The sequence below is a fragment of the Barbus barbus genome, assembly GCF_936440315.1.
Source record: "Barbus barbus genome assembly, chromosome: 22".
Classification (NCBI taxonomy): Eukaryota; Metazoa; Chordata; class Actinopteri; order Cypriniformes; family Cyprinidae; genus Barbus; species Barbus barbus.
This window is the reverse complement of record NC_136750.1, coordinates 3,852,413-3,873,530: the sequence shown is the minus strand read 5'-3', so window position 1 is coordinate 3,873,530 and position 21,118 is coordinate 3,852,413. Positions and strand designations below refer to the sequence as shown.

At 38.6% G+C, this 21,118-nt stretch overlaps 1 protein-coding gene across 1 annotated transcript; it reads left to right on the top strand.

Annotated features, from left to right (window-relative positions):
* The first annotated feature begins 1,289 nt into the window (after positions 1–1,289).
* Positions 1,290–16,893, top strand: LOC306887994 (glutamine and serine-rich protein 1-like). Its single transcript, XM_079446079.1, has 13 exons — positions 1,290–1,631; positions 3,659–3,759; positions 3,843–3,998; positions 4,896–8,375; positions 9,377–9,633; positions 10,367–10,483; positions 10,589–10,722; positions 11,595–11,806; positions 13,144–13,281; positions 13,382–13,479; positions 14,746–14,892; positions 15,052–15,147; positions 15,835–16,893. The coding sequence occupies exons 1-13, from the start codon at positions 1,546–1,548 to the stop codon at positions 15,973–15,975; spliced, it is 5,163 nt and encodes a 1,720-aa protein (XP_079302205.1). The 5' UTR covers positions 1,290–1,545; the 3' UTR covers positions 15,976–16,893.
* The last annotated feature ends 4,225 nt before the right edge of the window (positions 16,894–21,118 follow it).

The following is a 21,118-nucleotide window of genomic DNA, read 5'->3' as shown; positions in this document are numbered from 1 at the left end:
GTGCTTACATTTACATAAGGCCTACTTAAAACCCCAAACAAGTTTGTATAGTTTTGTGTACACTATTGGTGAAAAGTTTGTAATAATTAAGATTCTGAATTGTTTTTCAAAGAAGTAGCTGCCTAATATTTTTTGTGCAAGCTGTGATATGTTTCAAGATTCTTTGATGCATTTATTTAAAAATATAAATGTTTTGAAATATTATAACAGTCTTTACTGGATGAAAGTACTATTTTCTTTTTCTTTTTTAAATCAGTCTTACCCCAAACTGTTGAATAATATCACAGTATCACAGTTTTTACAAACATATTAAGCAGCAAAAACTTCAACATTAATCAGAAATGTTTCTTGAGCAGCAAAAATCAGCATATTAGAATGATTTCTGAAGGATCATGTGACACTGAAGACTAAAAAATACAACTTTGCCATCACAGAAACAAATTACATTTTACAATATATTCAAATAGAAAATAGATATTTAAAATTGTAATAATAATAATAATACTTCATAACACTGTTTTTCATCAAGTAAATGCCTTGCTCAGCATAAGTCTATATTTATAAGTTTATATTTATATTTAAATCTATATTTTTGGACACTTTAGCCACACTTAAAAATATGAATGTCAACTTGTACAAAATTTCAAACATTTATTTTAAAGGAAATATAATGTAGCCTACTTTCCAAGCAAAATATGACAAAGATGTTGATGTTGAAATGACAAAACAATATACTTAACCAGGTACTGTCGATATTGTACGCTTTGTGGTTGTCTGGTTACTCTGCAAGGACAGTGCTTCTCAGACTTTGTCAGGTTGTAGACCACTTCAATAGTAAAACTAAAATTGTGGACCACATCAAACCATCAGTCTCAAAAAAAAAAGTTTTGAATAGGATATAAAATATTCTTTGTTTATACCCTATTATATGATAGATGTATCATGTAAAACTAACCTTAAACTCTATTTAAAACCACTGTATTAGCAAACCTATCTTAAAAGTTAGTTCATTAGCTAATAAAATGGCATTAAGATATCTTATTGTGGCCACTGTATATGTTTTGCTAATGTTGGAAGTCCACAGTTCCCTAAATCTCCTCAATTTAATATATGGGCCAAAAAATCATCATAATAACTGTTTCTGATTACAACGTAAAGGTGTATTTTGCTGTAAGGTTATCCACAGGGAGAGGGTATAATAATTGTATTAATTTTAGTAACATAAAGTCTCCACAGGGATACAGGCTGTGTTTGTGTGAAGAGAGAGAGAGAGAGAAAGCAAACGAGAAAGAGACAGAGGGGGGAGAAAAGCAAAAAACTTCCATCTAAAGTTTGTCGGAAGTGAATGTTGGGGAGAATATGGGGACTTGAGGCAGCAGCGCGTCTCTCTCTGTGTGTGATTCTCACCCTGCGCTTAATCCACTGCACAAATCAGCCGTCAGATCACCGCAGGACACACAACGTTGGAGGAATATGTGATTTTCTCACGCTCGGTTGAATGTGTAGCTGTATCGGGGGACGCGCGTCATTCCCGATCCGAGGCGGATGATGGAGAGGAACTACCCGAGCCCCAGCTTCACAGAACCGGTCAGCGCGGCGGCTCAGAGCGCGGGCTGGGCCTACAAACCCAGGTACGAGGGGCGGGTCGCCTCCAGAAGAAAACTCCGGTGATGGAAGGCCTAGCGAAACATACACACACACGTAAAAGTGTCAAGACACATATAACGCTAGTTGTAATGGAGTTAATGCGTTAACTTACACACCGTGATGATGTTTGTACATCTGCTGAATCTGCTCAAATCACTGATCACCTTTAAACCCGCACTGCACTTAAACTCTTATTAATTTTGATGTATGTTTTGCCTATGAGTCACCCGAAAGTGCAGGATAAGGACCGCGTCAGCTTGCTCTCTCATATATAAACTTGTACAGCAGTCAGAGTGTCTTTGCAGACATTGAGGAGGTTTGTAAACAATTGATCGATCAGTGTTGCAGAAGAGCCACGTGTCTGCATCTTTACACAAAGTGTCTCATTTAGTTCAGTCTGTCACTGGTTTTCCTTAAACTTCCACACGTGTGGCACTAGTGCATCATGTTTATATGCATAAATTGCCTTCCTTTATCAGGCAATGTCAGATGTACTATTTCAGAATTATAGCATATTAAAATTGCATTTAAGTGCAAAATATGATAGCCAGAACACTATGTGCATGTGTCTGATTGTAGACAGGTAAGAAACTTCTGGTAGACACATTATAACTGACCCACTTTGATACTTTATCGACTTTATTTTTGGAAATTCCCCTGAAGTGTGTACTGCATGGAGCCATTCATAATTCCTAATGATGCACATTGTGATCTACTGTATTTTTCATGCCTAAATCTTTCTAATATGTCATAACACATGACATGAAACATCAGCCTGGAAACTATTAAAAGATAAAAATGTAGTGTATTATAATTATGAGGACTTATTAGCTGTGTTATAATGCATTAGGAATGCATTTATAATGCAGCTGGTTATGTTATATAATCCTGCTTGTATTGTGTAGAAATAAGCACCAGGTGGTTTGCCACTCAGAACAAGGGACGGTTAGTTTATTATACCGTACTAGCATGCAAATAATTGCACAGGTAGTTCTGTTCACTCATTTGCAAAAATCAGAGGTCCCATCTTTTAGCTTATGGTTTGGATGAACTTTACATTGACAATCAATTGCAGTGGTGTTAATTTACCTTTATGGCCAGCAAGCAGGAACGAGAATTTATAATGTAAAAGAAGGAATTTATAATACAATAACAAATGGACACACATTTAAGTTCCAGTAGGTTCATGAGGTTGTTCAGCATTCATAGTGGTGAGTCTGTTCAGTTTTAACTGTCTTTTTGTTTTTCTATTAAAATGATCACCAGTGATGGACTCCAAATTTAGTTTTTTCCTGATCCTCCAGCTGTGCTGCCACACTAACTGAAATAGAGCAGTTAATAGGAATCCAACAGACTAGAGCTAGCTGATGGATATTCACTCTGTTAGTTTATACAATGTCTGTACACATCCACACTGAAGCTATCAAAAACGTCCAGGAAACATACCCAAGTGAATCTCCCCAGCTGTGACATTTACTTATGCAGATGTTTATTTGGCAAAATATATAGTGCGGACTTTCCTCTATTTAGCAAAAGATGTGGCATTGCTAAAATCATAACAGACAAACTAACCAACTAAAATAGTTTCCATATGTTTTCTCTGACATCTGTCTATTGTCTTTGTAGTTCCTTTTTGTCTCCTTAGCTGTGAAGTATACATAGCATTGATATGTTATGACAGAAAACTTGTATAAATATGCACATATAACTAACCAATCTATGCAACTACTACAAGCCTCTTACATACACTACTACCACCACACCAAACTAGTCTGCATCACAGAGAACTTGCGTAATATCTGCTATTATGTCTGAAATATATATATTTTTTTTTGTTAAACTAAATGGTTTAGAGTTACCCGAAAGTGTCCAGTAAGCGCCTATAGAATGTTACATGTGAAGATACTGTATATAATGTGCCTCTCCTAATTGAAGATTAAAGATCTTTGTGTGAGCTCAAGTTTGTGGTTGGATTTTTAAATGTACAAAATATACCATTTTTGCTTTATAGTTCTAGTTATGGTTCTACACAGTTGGACTCTGAGCTCCTCCAACGGCAGACCTTTGCCTCTACTCACCAGCCTACATTTACCACCACCCACCATCCCACAGGTGAGCAACAGGTTCAGGCTGTAATGAAATAGGTACTGCTTAGTCATTGACAGCCTGTTGTCTGTCTATGATATCTCTCCTAGGAGTGTTTGACTCAAATCAGCACAGCACCGCCAGTAGCAACACTACTGAATCATCGGTCATGAACTTCCTCTCCGCTATTGAATCAAGAAGCCTTCAAGCTGGACCTGCTGGCTCTACTCTTCTCCCTTCATTTAGAAGCCCATCCTGGCAAACTGGTAAATATGGATTAGGTCTCTATTTTAGAGGAACCACTGAGGTTTTTGCTGCACCATCTTATCAGTAATAATTGGTCTCACAGTTTCTCAGTTGCCAGTTTCTCAGTTGCCAGTCATCCTTAAAGGGTCATGATGTAGATAGTTGGGGTTATATGAAATAAACTGATGGAAGGGAAAAAATTCAATATGATCGTTATTCCCCGTGCATTCCATGTATTATTAATAGGTCATCATTTAGTATTTCATGAACATTTTCCACCCTCTCTTAAAATTAAAGAGGCAAATTTTGCTGCCTAGCCTTTAAGACTCTTTTGTTTTATAAGCTCCCTCTTTGCATGTGAAATGAGTGCATTGCTGCATTTACACACAGGCTGCAATTTCGTTGTTGTCCATTATAGTTTCATCCTCCAATAACAGTCTCTTAGCAAATTTTGCATTACAGCATGATAAGTTCACAAAACCATTCTGGCTGAAATGCACAGCTAAACTGTCAGACTGAAAGAATCAGGTTCCTTATTTCCTCTTACTCTTACCATTAGATCTTCTGGTGTTTAATAATAATAGCATCAATCCTGCGTTCTCCTTTTCATCTCACTGTAATTCAGCATGTTTCCAAACACTGAAACAGCTGAATGAATAGGTACAGAATGAGACATTTTTGCAGGTTAATTTCAATAGATGGTCTGTTTGGACTAAGGAAAGTTCATGTTTAAATGGCACAATGAACTCTTTTATCTCATAAGATCAAGGAAGGATTTGATTCCTCATGATATGAACCCCTTAATTGTTGTGGTAACAGAAAGTGGCATTTTAATGCAAAATCAAATTGGTTTAGAGATGGTGTGCAATTGAAATGCCACTTGCAGTATGTCAAACTTTCATTTTTTTCTGCTGTAGGTGCAAACTCTTCAACAGAACTTTATCTCACCGGAGCCCTGCATCCTTCAGGAACGTTCCCGACGCCTTCTGCGCACTCATCCTACCAGCACCCTAGTGCCTTTCCTACCAGAAGTTTCACCACTACATCAGCACCTGCTGTTCAGGACAGCACTTTCAGCTCTTCAAATGGTCTGCTATCCCCTAATGACCCTCTGCTGCAGCTCAAATCCTCCCACTACACTGTGCCAACTGCACTTGCTTTTGGTGGTACGTCTCTAGGGGCTGGCTTGCCACCCCAGTCCTCCACCTATCGCTCAGCACAAGAGTCAGCCCCACACCTCCTCCAGCCTCAGTTCAGCCTGCTGTCCACATCCTTGGGCAGCTCCCAGCAAGCCCCTCAGCCTTACGGTGGCCCGGTTTTCTCGGGCTCCATTGAACGAGCACTTCAGCGTGAATGTAGTGTGATCAAGCACCACCAGCGGCCTTCTAGCACCCAGCCAGTTCAGGAGCAGCTGGCTAGCGGTGCTCAGCACTCCTTACAGGGTTACCTGCACGACGAGAGTGACGTTTCATATCAACAGGACCCTTCCCCGCACACACCCATACCCTGTAGTCCTGTGGGCGACCCTTCGCCCCTAAACGGCACCACACAACAGAAGACAGCTTCTCAGGCAGCGCTGCAGCAAACTCAGGCCTACGTTTCTTCTGCCCCCTCCCCTGGGTATTCCAGCTCATCTGGAGTAAATGTTAAAGACGGTTCCTCCAAAATCGATCAACATCCCAGTGAGAACACAGACACTCAAGCCCAGGCAAGCTCTCCAGGCATGCAGCCGCAGAGCTACTCCTCCCCAGCCCAGAAACAAAGCTCAGTGATTGCTAGCCAGTCTCAACCGTACACATCCACGCAGCTTCCAGGCCTGGTCTCCGTTAGTGCCTTGCACACTTATATCACATCTCAAAGCATGTCGAGCAACCTCAGCCAAACACAAGCCTTCTCGTCTAGTTTGCCTGAGAAGCTTCCTTCGATTTACAAGACTCTCCCATCATTTGCTAGTCAATCTGAAGCCGAGACATCTGTGAGCCAGTCTCTGATTTATTCCTCGAGTCAGCAGCAGCATTTGCCGCCTGCAGGAAACAGGGAAGGGTATGAGACACAGGTGCAAACTCTTTGCATGGGAAGTCCTTCTCAAAGCTATTCTTCCAGCCACTCTCAGGGCCTGCCAACCATTAGTTTCTATACCCAGGGGCTGGCATCTGCTAGCATACCTTCGCAGAACTATGTGTCAAGTCAATCCCTAACCCCCATCCCTTCCTTCTCACCCAGTCGTGCCAGAAGTTTATCATCCACTAACCCAGGACAGGACTATATCTTAATGCAGTCTCCTCCTGGTAGCAAGACAGACAGTGCTCTTTTACAGCAAAAGTACTTGTCATCTGTCCAGTCATCAACCTCCTCTCCTGCCGCTCACACTCAATCCTTACCAAACAACCAGTCCTCAGTTGAGTTAAAACCACATCAACAAGTTGAACGAATGTTTTTTTCATCAAAAGAGGGCTCTGAAGAGCTTCCTCTTGAGGATGTGCAGGCATTACAGAAAGGTTCTATGGTGACCTCCTCTCAAACCCTTTCAGCCAATGAAGTCGGAGCACAGAACAGCACAACAAATTACGTTTATGTAGTTTCGAAAATGGAAGACAGGCACATCACCCAAAGTGTCATTCGTAGTAACTCTCGAACCGAGGAGCAGATTCTTACACATTTGGAAACCACAAAGGAGCTCGCTACCAGTGCCAATACTCCCTCCGACCCCAAGAGTAACCCTTTGTTGATGCACTCCACCCATGCACCCTTGAGTGCCGACCAGCTGAAACAGCATACCCTGCTTCTGAAAGGATTCAGTTCTCAGCAGCAGAACCCTCAGGGTCAGATTATCAGAGTTCAACCGACAGATCCCAGACATCTGTCAGAGGACCAAACACAGTTTATCCGGGTTCCCAGTGCCCAAGTTCTCCTTGATCCCGCTCACATGATTGTTCTGCAACAGCCTGTACTCACCTCAGGCCAGAATCATCCCAAGCAGACTATGTACATGCAGTCCGTACCAGTCCAGTATCTCCAAATGAACAGCGACACTGTTAATTTGACCGTTAATGGGCGTCACAACCAGCAAGTTGTCTCTCACCAAGTGCCCAACTCAGAGTCCACTAAACAGGACCCGACACAAAAAGACAACTTCAACCAGTCAAATCCTCATGATGCAAAGCAGAACTTTACTTTCAGTTCTGTATGCTTTCCTGACTCCATGCTATTGGCAGATGATAGGAACATCCTCTCAAATGTTGATGACATCCTTGCTGCTACCGCAGCCGCTTGTGGCGTCACACCACAGGACTTTGTCAAATCCACATCATCTGATGCTGACATGTCATCGGTGGCCAACCCTGTAGACTCCAAGTGCAATTTTCAGTCAGCTGAGAACAGACTTGATAGTTTCCAATCTCAGCATATGATAATCACTAACTCGCAAGCCATGACTATAATTGGTGCTCAAACAACATACTCCAAAAATGAAACTGAGAGACACCAAGTGTTTACGCTCTCAAACTCTAATAACCAACCTGAGATAACAAACAACTCTGCACAAGAAATATCTGACAAGGTAGCAAACACTCATGAGAAAAATAATGTGTTACCCAAAGGACATTTTGTAAACTCTAGCCATGGCTCTGTTTTGAATGCTAATGGACTTGTTATTAGTAATACAACCTCCTCTGACTTTCAGTTGTCTGGCCAGGAGCAAAGTCAATCAGGACATCCGAATACTGAAAACGTATCAAATAATATAAGACAGCCGAAGGGATTGAAAGGCCTTAAAACCAATGATAGTCCTAGTGAACATCCTACAGATGGCCTTCCAAAAAAACGACCCAGATCAAAGGGTTCATCGAAGCAATCTGTTGAAGATGAAAATGGTCAACCCAAATCTCAGAAGAAAAGCACACAAGTTAAGCGTCAGAATTCACGTGCCAGTGAGGCAAGTTCAACTTCCACCTCAGAGGTCTCAAATGAAAGCTGCCAACAGCAGGAGAGAATGCGTCAGAAGTTACGAGAGGTTGAAGAAAAACAGCCAGAGGTTAAAACTGGATTCTTGGGCTCCTTCCTGGACTTTCTTAAATCTGGATCCAGACAAAACCTGTCATCTCCATCAATACGGTCGCCCAGTCGCACTAGAAAGCCTTCGGCCTCCAAGAGGCCTCCTAATCCATTACTTATTCCTTTTAAACCTCCCCCTCCTTCAACCCCATTGATATCTCCAGACGCTCATAGTGTAATTTCTACAAAACGACTTGATGAAGAGCTCCAGAGGAACCTGGAAACACTGCCGTCATTTTCCTCTGATGAAGATGACTCAGTAGGGAAAAACCAAGATCTTCAAAAGAGCATCACCTCTGCACTGTCATCTTTAGACGAGCCCTCAGACAAAAAGCAGAAGTTAGGTATGGAAGCTCCCTTTATGTAGACCTTTTCTTTCATAATTCATAATAAACATGTCTAAATGATAATATTACAATATAACATGTAGGAAAGCTTCAAGAACTGTATGCAAAGGTAAAAGCATGTTGCTTAGTATTTGATTTTGTAAATAAATCACTGAAATTTTTGTATTATAATTAGGGATGCACAATATTATCGGACTGATATCGGAATCGGCCGATAATGGTTTTAAATGTAAATATTACATTTGCCGATATGTCTTGCCGATAAGAGGAAACCGTTAACTCGCATGTGCTCAGGGTGTGCTAGTGATTAGATCACGTCAGCAGTGTGGCTCATTCTTGAAGCATAGTTTTGTCTGAATTATTATTAGATTCACTCTTTTGGATCGCTGTATTTAATCTGTGAAAGCACAAGAATGACGCCTTCAGTTTGTGATAGAGTAAACAGTAATAGCAAATTCAGCGGCAGCAGTGACAGCCTCCCCCGGGTCCTAATGACCGTTCGGTAAGGAGTTTTAATCTGTAGTCGGTGCTGTTGGCATACTTCTAGTTAAATTAAAAGTAAAATAGCCTACACAAGTAACATTTAGACTGTGTTTCTGATTAAATAAAGCAGTAATTGATGTGATAAAATAATGAGTATGTTTTGATTTAAAGCTCAGAAGCTATAGCTTGCATAAAAAAAAATGCAGTGATATATAGTTTATTTATAGTTATTTTCAAAGCTTCAGTGTGCTGTCAAAAAACCTTCATTATGGTTTAATTCTATCAAATAAGTTCTTGCTAAAAACTAACCAAAATTAAAAATATGTTGCTTATAATTTCTGCACAGGAGAGACTTGGTGTTGTTTCCAAACAAAAAGGAAATATATTGGTATCGGTATCGGCCAAAATGATTTGGAAAATATTTGCATATCGGATATCGGCAAAAATCCAGTATCGTGCATCCCTAATTATGCTAACCCTAATTCATCCTTTCCTGTGTCAACATTAACCTTCAGGTGACAATACAAAGCAACTTCAGACCTCCAGCACACATCCTACTGATGCCAAGCCACAGGACCAACAGGCGGCTGTACAGAAGATGTCTGCAGAGGAGTTACTAAAAGATGTGCCTCCAGACCAGCTAGCTGTTCAACTGAACTCAGTTGCTATTGAGGGCCTGATGGACGAGGAGCTGTCAGATAGTGGAGGGGAGGGCATGTACCGGGAGCGTGACGAGTTCGTAGTTAGGAATGAGGATATTGAAAGGCTGGAGGTATGCTGGGACTTTTATGAACCTGTTGAAGTCAACATAAAATCAACCATTACTTGCATGTCCCAGGTCGTATTGTGCACAATTTATTGTGGATGTTATTTGTGGATGAAAATCTTTGTAACCCTTTCACCTAGGCTGCGTGGTATATTGCGTTTTTAACCAATTCTGATATGGAACAACCACTTGCATGATCCAGTCCAATTAAATATGCCATCTAGTTTAAAAAAATCGGTAACAGTAACACTTTAGTTTAGGGACCAATTCTCACTATTAACTAGTTGCTTTTTAGCATGCATATACGACTAGCATATTGATTATTTATTAGTACTTCTAAAGCACATATTAATGCCTTGTTCTGCATATTTTAGATGGCTTAATCATACCCTATACCTAGTCTTTAACAACTACCTTACTAACTATTAATAAGCTGCAAATTAGGCATTTATTGAGGCAAAAGTTCTAGTTAATAGTTAGTAAATAGTGGTAATTGGTCCCCAAACTAAAGTGTGACCAATAATTCATAATATGGAGCTAAAATGGATTGTGAGTGGTGTTTCATATTGACTCTAAATTGTTGAAATTACATTGTGACGTATTATTTGTGGCTGAGCAGTTATTGACATTTTAACCCACCTCCTGTCAATTATAAGAGACATATGACCGATTGTCTGTCTGTGTTTAATCAAACCCTTTGTCTCTTTAAACCTTTGATGTGTTGTGTTTTTGGGTGTAGATCACATTGAAGGCAGGGGTTGAACCACCAGCCATCTGGAAGGTTCAGAAAGCCCTGCTGCAGAAGTTCGTACCGGAGCTCAGGGACAGGAAACGAGTGTTCTTTGCCACCAACAGTGTAAGTGCCAATACAAAACATTAATTAATGTGGCATCATAGTGTGTTTCCAATGGATATCTCAAAATGCCTTGAACAACAGGCAGTGTCTTATCCTTTTTTACAGTATTTGGGGTACTTTGGTGATGCTAAGTCCATGTACAGGACAGTACATGTCAAATTTCTTGACACTGTCAACAAGCGGGAGTATGTTCGAGTCTGCAGCAGGAAAGCACGATGCAAACCTATGCATTCAATGAGGTACAGGCCATATGTGTCTTACTCTATTAGTGAGAATTCAGCTAATGAAGAAAATACTTTTTTTTTTTTTTTTTTTTGGACTTTAATTATGTGGTTAGAAAGTAATTTTGACACAGATTTCAGTCTTTACTCATTTGTGGCCTGTACGTGTAAGTGCTGCACGCACTTGCAGTAAAATGTCATTACCAAGGTGGCTTAAAGTCACGCTGAAATGAAAATCCACCTCATCTGTTTTCTAAATGTGCATTACAGATCTTACTTTGAATAGTTAATCCACACACGTTTAATTTTTAACTTTTTTGACCTTGTAATGTGTAATACAAATTTCATTACTGGACCTGTGAAAAAGTCAGACTTCTCTCTGGTGATGTATGCAGGTTTTTTCCAATCATTTAGTCACTTAAACTCCTCCCCTGCAAGAACACATTTATCTGCATCCACTTTAGAGGGCCACGTCCACATCTCAACATCCAATCAACAACCAATACATAGAACCAAGTCCCCACCCTACTTTTTTCTGTTTCAATATCTACTTCCGTCACCTGTCCTGTATGTATGCCTCCTATCAGTTACAAATGTATAACTAAACCACATACAGATGAGTTTTTGCTATTCTTTACCAAAATGGCAAGCCGGGCCAGAGGCCTCTATTGTGCAATCCCACCCAGTCAAATATTTTTCCATGGAACATCAATCTCCTGCCAGTGTGTTTGAAATCTTCAACATCAAAGTGATCCCACACATTACTCTATTCCCGCCAGCTAGCACGAAATTCACAGTATTTCACTTATCATCAGAACTGCTCACTTGACTATTAATAATTTACATATTGTACTCCATAAATAATTCATTTATTTATTTGTTGTTCCCAGAGGCTCTCAGGCTAAAGCTCTTCTGGCCCAACGATTCACTGCGTCAGACTCTCCCATGCAGAAAACAACACAACAGAGAGCTCTATCCAAACCCAGACCCAAGCAGCCGAAAGCCAAGGCTGAACCGCCGCCTAAAAAGAGAAAGAAATGGAAAGAAGAGTTCACGACATCTCCCTCCGACTCCTCACCGGAGGCTGTGAGCGAGGATGATGGTGAGACATGTGACAGCAGAGGAAGTATGACCTTGTTGTGTTCAAATGTGCATCTGTGAACATCAGTGATGGAGAAAAGTGATCCAGTTAGTTAATTGAAAGATTGACTGATTTGAAGTAGGGCTATGCAATGAATCGCTTTTCAGTGAACTATGGCTCTGTGTAGTAAATGCCGCTCCATCTGAAAGCAGGTGATGGCGATTTACTGCTAATCATGGAACCGGCTTTACTGACGAGGCGCGAATGACAATCGCATGCGATCAATTGCACAGCCCTAATTAGAAGCGCTCAAAACTCCACAGACTAAGAACATCTGCTGGATAAAGCTGCGTAAATGCAACAAGAGCACAGAAAAAACATGTTTAATGACATGTTCTGCAAAGTGTAATCTAAATATGTCTAGTTAATGTTATAGCACTAGTTTGTTGTACAAACAAGTTTTACAAAACAGAATATTATGAAATGCATAAATTCTACTATTCTAAAACTGACTGTATCACTTATAACAATACATTTAATTCTAGCATCAAACCACTAATATTTGCTCATTTTATTTTTATTGGAAAATGTCTTCAAATTAGAATTATTTAAAATATTTCCGGTCATAGAGGCTAATATTTTCTTATACCATGTTTTGGAATGTTCAGGGTTATCATTAGCTAAAACTATTAAAACATTTTTAATAATTAAAATTAAGGTAAAAGTTGAAGTTTATATATATATACACTGAACAAAATTATAAATGCAACACTTTTGTTTTTGCCTCCATTTTTCATGAGCTGAACTCAAAGATCTAAGGCTTTTTCTATGTACACAAAAGGCCTATTTCTCTCAAATATTGTTCACAAATCTGTCTAAATCTGTGTTAGTGATCACTTCTCCTTTGCCGAGATAATCCGTCCATCTCACAGGTGTGGCATATCAAGATGCTGATTAGACAGCATGATTATTGCACACGTGTGCCCTAGGCTGGCCACAATAAAAGGCCACTCTAAAATGTGCAGTATATATACGTGTATATGGTGAAAAAAGTAGTTGAAGCACTAAAATTACTAATTGGAAATAAAATAAACTAAAACTGAAATAAAGATAATTTACAAAAAAACTAATAAAAAAGACAAAATGATTAAATAATTAACTAAAAATTAAACTGAAAACTGAAAGTAGAAAAAACTCATTATTAATCAAATTGACAATAGCATATAAATAATACAAAATAACACTTGTCTGGTTGCTGTTGCACCAACATTTATCATGAGAGTTCAATAAGGATCAGTCTGTGTGTTGCTATTGTTCTACACTCATCCGTTGTCCAATCCCATATATCCCCATCTTAGAGTTTACACCTCCGGTTCCATTCGCCTCGCGTTTCCTGAACACCAGAACGATGAAGGAGACCTTCAAGAGCTTCGTTGAGCTGCTGATCAGCATAGCCCTGGACGCGGACGTCATGAACGCGCTAGAGCGAGAGAACGGTGAGAAGGCGAGGATCAAACTGTCTGATTTGTAACAGGAGTGTTAATAGGTGGCACATGTTGAAGCTGACCATTGTGGCTGATCTGCTCCTGCATTCAGATGAGCTGCTGCTGCCTCAAATGAAGAGGGTGGATGGAATGATCACAGACAACAGACGGAGGCTGCTGCCCAAACTGCGCATGGGTCAGATCTTCAAAGTGAGTCATGAGTCACCATTTTCCATTTCGCCATCAGTATATCATAGTCCTGCTTCAGCTCACAATAATAACCACATTTAACACTCTGACTAATAGCTCAGTCAGAATAAAAAAAAATCTTTTAGATTTTTTCTGTATTTTTTTTTTTTGTTTGTTTCTCTTTGGTATTGTTCGGGTTGAATTAAAGGAATAGTTCACCCAACAATGAAAATTTTCTGATTTGCAGATGAGTTTGTTTCTTCATCGGAACAGATTTTCAGAAATGAAGCATTACGTCACTTGCTCACCAATGGATGCTCTGCAGTGAATGGGTGCCGTCAGAATGAGACTCCAAACAGCTGATAAAAACATCACAATAATCCACACCACTCCAGTCCATCAATTAACATCTTGTGAAGCAAAAAACTGTTTTGTAAGAAATCCATTAAGACGTTTTAACTTAAAACCGTTGCCTTCACCTAAAATATGAGTCCTCAATCCAGTGAAAAAGTTGTCTCATCTAAAACAGGAGAGAAATATGCACAGATCAAGCACCAAGCAAAAACAGTCCAAAACCATTTAAAACAAACATGGGTGGATTTTGATGTGAGAGACGACAGCGGATTGACTTTTTTCACTGGAGGAAGCGTTATTATGGATTATTGATTCTCCAGAAGCAACAGTTCAAAGTTAAAATGCCTTAATGATGGATTGGTTTCTTACAAACACGCAGCTTTTCATTTCACAAGACGTTAACTGATGGCCTGGAGTGGTGTGGATTACTGTGATGTCTTTAATCAGCTGTTTGCTCTCATTCTGACGGCACCCATTCACTGCAGAGGATCCATTGGTGAGCAAGTGATGTAATGCTAAATGTTTCCAAATCTGATGAAGAAACAAACTCGCCTGCGTCTTGGATGGCCTGAGAGTGAGTACATTTTTTTAGCAGATTAAAATTTTTAGGTAAACTATTCCTTTAAAACCAACTATTTGAGTAGTAATTAAGACCACCAAGCTGCTGGTTTTGAAAATATGTACTTTTAAACATCCCTACTAGAAAGGCTTTAATGTCAAAAATACACATGCACACACATTTGATGCACAAATATATAGAGATATTTTTGTAGGCTTACTGAGTTTGACACAGAAATTTGGACTGTACGTTCAAACTTGATTAAGACTAATGACAATAAGACTGATGAAGATCTGTGCATGTAAACACTGTGCTTGCTTATGATTTCAGGATGTGTTTTTAATGTGTGCTGTTTTCTCTGTTTTGTCCGTCAGAGTGCATTAGACAGCTTTCCTGAGCTGTCTGTGGTGACTGAGCTGAAAACAGACTGCGAGACTCCTGTTTTTAAAGTGAGGTTAAGTGGGAGGGCTTACAGCAGGAAAACCATGAAGCCCTTGAAATCGCCCAGCAAACTTCCCCTGGTGAGTACTGCAGGTCCCAGCAGTACAAGTGTTGCTAATACCAAATATCCTGATATCAGATAGTTAAATTTTTTGACCACTAGGAGGTATAGCATACTGGCTATTAGGTCACGGTACAGTTGAAGACCTTATTTTTCTTTTTTTTCCCCACTCAATCAGGAATACACAGTGGATCAGCAAAAAACAAAGTGGTTTTCCCTGTATCACTCTCTACAACACTATAAGTACCACACATACCTGATGTGTATGGAGGAGGTGAGGCATTAACGTGTTTGTTTGTGTTTGAGTTTTTGGATGGATAACCAATCTACTAGTCCTTGCTGACAAGCTCTAGGAATCTTTGAAGGAATCTTGTTTTCACTAGCAGTGCTCATATCAACTCTGACATGTCTTGTTTTATCCTCAGTGGTAAAATACTCCACCTCACGCTCTTTTCTTAAGCAAAATAAGACCTGAACATTTGCCTAACGAAGGGTTTCCCAAACGTTTTGTCAGCCTAATGCCTTAGACGTGAAATAATTAATTATTTTAAGTGAGTATTTCTATAAAATAACGACACATTTATTCAAATAGTTGTACACATCAATGGAAAGCTTCAGCTTTTTATTCAGATTTCAGATGATGTATAAATCTCAATTTAAGGGGCAGTCATGGCCTAATGGATAGAGAGTCGGACTTGTAACCCGAAGGTCACAGATTTCGAGTCTCAGGTCCAGTTTATTTTTTTGTAATTTTACATTTGATTTAATAAATGATAGCCTTTCATCAACTACAGTTCCTTCACGTTTAGCTATGGTGCTCATATGGGAGCTTCGGGTTTGAATCTGTTTGCTTCAACAAACGCAGAACACCCTAGACGGTGACATTTGTCTCTTTAGAAAATGTAAAAATGTGGTTTGTGTTTAAAAGGCTGTTGTACTATGTCTTTCTCTCTCACATCAGATTCGGTTGTTGAAGTCGCGAGGTAAAGATCTGGGGCAGGAGGAGACGGTGCAGACTTGCATGGGGAACAGGACATGGGTAGAGGGCCTGTTCGATCGCTTCGGGGAGCTTCTGACACAGGTGCAGCAGGCCTGCCTTTGAACAGAAGCCTAGATTATGCTAACAGACAAGCATACATGGGAATGAGCATTCATAAACCTGATGAACCTGCTTTAAAGCACTGTTGAGGACAGACATCAGTACGAAGAGACTGAGGTTTCTAACAAATGGAAATAGACCAAACGGCTGCCTTTTTCTGTCATCCACAGAGACAATGGACTGTGGTTTTACATGTAAACCCGCTTTAGCTGTAGTTGCGTGTTGTCTGTACCGAATCAAGGTCCGCGTCCTTTCCTCTTATAAGGACCAGAATTGATCTGTTATGCGATACATGTGTCTTGCCAAGAACCTAAACCTTTGGTTTAAAAGAATAATATCAGCCTGTAATAATAATTATGGTTTGGAGAGCTAGGTGATTCTAAAAAATAAAGTTATACATAGATATATATATGTAAAACATCCATTTTTACATCTGAATGCCAAATTTATATATGATAAATGTACATTTTGTATAGAGAGCTTGTTTGTCAGAGGATTCTTATGACGTAATATAGAACACTTACCCGATGTGCTTTTGAAACGGTGCAATTCTAATACCGCTTTTGTGATATTTTGTTGTAATAAAAAGCATTTACTTAAAATCTTTTATCTGAGGTAAAAATCTCTTTATACTCTTGTCTTTTTTTTCCTCAAAACATTTATTTTAACTCCCAGATAGATGTATTTTTCACAGAAGGAAATATTGTTGTCATTTGTCGTACATTTGTAGATGGCCTATACATTTATATGTCATATGCACATTGTATTGTAACATATAGGAAGTTCTTTATTTGGTGACTTTGCAAGTTTGCAACGAATAGTGCCGACAGCATTGGATTAGTTTATTGCTTTTCAGGTGTAGCTGTGTTACACACTACAATGTTTTTGCTGACGTGAAAATAAATTTCCTATTAAATGAGAACTTTGAGTGAGTACTTCATTTATGAATGATCATCATTTGATGGCTGAAAACTGATTTAGTTTTAAAGCTCTTTTGATTTGTTTAGTACCTTTTCATAGCAGTTTTGTCACTTAATAGCTTATAAAATGAGCACAATCCGGTTTCTCATTAGTGCGCGTTACATTACGCCATTAGGTGGCGACGAGTGAGTAAGTCGTTAAATATTCACTGATTTGTTCGAACATGAAGCAAGGAACTTTATTAAACATTTAGTCATTGAATCCATTTACTAAACCGATTTTGTTCATAAATGTGTATCATTCTTGAAAGAGCCGCTGCTACTGTGTCTTGCTGCTCGGAAACACCTGTCCATTCTGCTTTCATTTTTTCTCAAACTGCTTTTGTTTTGGGTCCAAAAAAGGGGGGAAAGGTTACTCACAACATTGTGTCTAAAATACAGAAGTTCTAAGCGGCCATGCATTATTATAATTTTTCTGTCTTGTTTTCTCGTGATCACAACTTAATTTTCTCGTGATCTCGACATAACGAAAGTTGTTTTGTCGTTATCACGACTTAATTTTCTCGTGATCTCGACATAACGAAAGTTGTTGATCTCAACGTAAAGACCGTTTTCTCACGACGTAATTGTAGCTATCGTGAGAAAATCAGGGTCGCTATTGTCTTCGATAAAGTTGCAGACCCGACAGCCTCCTTCTCAAGTGTTGAACACTTATGTGTAAGTCGTCAATCACTGACAGACACAGAGCTATTTCAGTTTGAGTGAGTCCCTGATCAAAGTAAAAGCGAATAGGATCATCCATGATGCTGCTTCTATAGCATTTTCTCATGCCGAATACACAGAGAAAATTAAGTCATGATAACGACAAAACTTTCGTTATGTCGAGATCACGAGAAAACAAGACAGAAAAATTATAATAATGCATGGCCGCTTAGAACTTCCGTACTAAAAAGTCAGGGCCGTCGTGGCCTAATGGTTAGAGGCCTAATGGTTAGAGGCCTAATGGGAAGTTGTGGCCTAATGGTTAGAGAGCTGGACTTGTAATCCAAAGGTTGTGGGTTCGAGTCTCCGGCTGGCAGGGATTGTAGGTGGGGGGAGTGAATGTCCAGAGCTCTCTCCACCCTCAATACCACGACTGAGGTGCCCTTGAGCAAGGCACCGAACCCCCAACTGCTCCCCGGGCGCCACAGCATAAATGGCTGCCCACTGCTCCGGGTGTGTGTGTTCACTGCTGTGTGTGTGTGTGTGTGTGTGTTCACTGCTGTGTGTGTGTGTGTGTGTGTGTGTGTGTTCACTGCTGTGTGTGTGCATGTTGGATGGGTTAAATGCAGAGCACGAATTCCGAGTATGGGTCACCATACTTGGCTGAATGTCACTTCAAAAAGTACTAACTTATCATTTATTGAACTGTTGTATATAAGCAGTAATAATACTGTGATTTGACAACTTGTTTGCGACACAGCAATGCATTCAGCATTTTAACGTTTGAGCGGACGCAGCCATTTTTAACTTGAATCCCATCCGCTATGCTGCTTTATACTGCAAACTAGTATTTATCAGTTTAATTTTATTTATTTATGATCACAATCATAAACGTGCAGGTTTCTAGTGCAAATTTAGGCGTATAAATATTAAATAACTAAAATTTCTACATTTAAATAGTCCAAAATCACTTCTTGTGTACTTAAAAAAAACTAAAAGCTTATTTTAAAAAAGTGTACTTGCACACAATAAAATAAAGTGATAGTTCAAAATCATTTACACACCTTCATGTTGTTCCAAATCTTATGACTTTCTTTATTCTGTAGAACATAAAAGAATAGAGAATGTGACGTAACTCCTCATTCTCTATATATTTATATTAAATCTCTCAATGTTTTTGCACAATGGTTATCAAAACTGTTTGGTAACCAACATTCTACAAAATATCTTTTTGTGTTCCGCAGCAGATGAAAGAGAGTCATGCAGGTTTGAAAATGACATGAGGATGAGTAAATGTTGACAGGATGTTTATATTTTTCTGATCTATCCCTTTAAATTAGAGTGTATGCTTTTATGGTCACTAAGCATTGTGTTTTGTCTACACTTGAGTTCAGATTTCCCTGCTATCAGTTCCTTGCTATTAGTGAAACACCGTCACAGGGGTTCTTGACGTAGGCAAAACAAAGTCTGACGGTGTATGTTAGATAACAGGGAACCATGACAAGAAAAACATTTGAAAATGATAGTACTTGGCTACATTATCACAACTCAAAATACAAGGACTAACTTACACCTTGACCTTGCTGAAATGCATCTGTGTTGATTCATATAGGAGGAGGACTCTAGCAGTGGCAGTGAATGTGTTTCTGCCACGTGAGCCTCAAACCGAAAGTCATAGTCTGTGACATCTCTTTCTGCTGTCCTTCTTCCTCTTCCTGCATTGATGCTGCAGATTTCTAAGTGGACAGTAAGTTATCACTAAGCATACTGAGATAGCTCTACTGGGAGAGGCTGGTTAATCTTTAGCCTGGTTTTACACAACTTTACAAGATGAATTATGAAGCGCATTGTCTGTGTGGTGTAGGAATTTAGAGCAACCAAATCGAGAACATCACTTATAAAATCTGCAGTACTGATATCTGATGCATAATTAGAAAACAAAATGCCACACCAGGTCAGGTGTAATATGTTAAGAAATATTGTTGACTTTCTAGATGTTTTGCTTCATTGCAAAAGAGAATAGTTATATAGTCAGCAAAATGCCATTTAATTCAAACTAAATTCAAATAAAATGAAGCTTTGGTCCAAAATCAGATAAATTATAAAATAATTATATAAAATATATGTGTTCCATGCTTGTGCTCTACAAGAGTATAATCAGAATCTCTTAACAGTTCTTGTAAACTTTAGCAAATAATATAATTTAAACTAATATACTTAAGTGTGAACTGAATGTAATGTTTTAGAACGCTTAATTGCATGTTATTCACAAGAAAAATGTGTTATTGTTCAAATTTATTGTCTGCACTTAAGAGTGCTTTTTGACCCGCTTACACTTTAAAAAACAGTTGTTCCAAAAGTTGTTTCAACTCAAAATAATTTGTTAGCCTGCTGACTTAATATTTTTTAGTTTAGTCAACTTGAAATTTTAAGTTACTCAATGTTAATTTAAGGGACAACTGGAATATTTTAGTTCACTAAACTAAAAATTTTAAGTCAGTGGGGTAACAAATTGAAACAACTTTTTTTTTTTTTTTTCTTCTTACAGTGATTACAGCAGTTAGCTACAGCCCCCATATTTGGCATTCAAGGAGTGCAGATATTTCCCCCAAACACAATAAAATATTTTACTTTTGTGAAACTTTGCTTGTTTTACTCTGGTTGAGTCTGCGTGCTGCTTGATGACACAATATTTCATAAATAGGCTTCTCGCACTGTAAAAAGTGATGCTGACTTAACTTAAAAAAATTGAGGAAACCCGTTGCCTTAAAATTAAGTAATTAATAATAAAAAAATTATAAGTTAAGTGAATTGTCAAGTTCACTTAACTTTTTTTTTTATTATTATTATATACGTAATAATTTTAAGGCAACGGGTTTCCTCAATTTGTTTAAGTTAAGTCAGCATCACTTTTTACAGTGTAACTAGGGCATCACATCTTTATATAAAATTTCATAATTGCTTCTGTTGTCTTTTGAAATATGGATAAAGTGTGCTGCCGAATATTGACAAGCATTTGTGGCAAACTAAAATATACCCTAACATAATTTCTATCAAAACTTATATGTAATGTACTTAAAAATAATTGTAATTTTACATTTGTAATGCAATTTAATACATTTAAAATATAAAATACGTGTGCTTTAGTATGGTAGTCAACATCAAAATAAGTGTGCTTCTTCAAAGCACAATGAAAGATTATTAAAATAATGATTTAAAATGTTCTTTGACGTAAAACTTATATTTTGACATTATTAAATTGCACTTTTTAAAAGTGTACTTAAGTGTGTTAAGAAACTCATGAAAGTGTATTTTAAGTGTACTTAAGTGGCCTTTTACTTCAATAATATTATGTTAGAAGACTTTTTTAAATATGCTTTTAAGATTTTAAGTACAAGCGCACATTCAATACAATTAAGTGCACTTCTTTTTCACAAGGGTGTCCTCGGTGCTCTCTAGTTGTCTCATGGAAAAGCTATTCAGTCATGTGGCTAAAACTGTGACTTCAGTACGGCTGGTCAGTG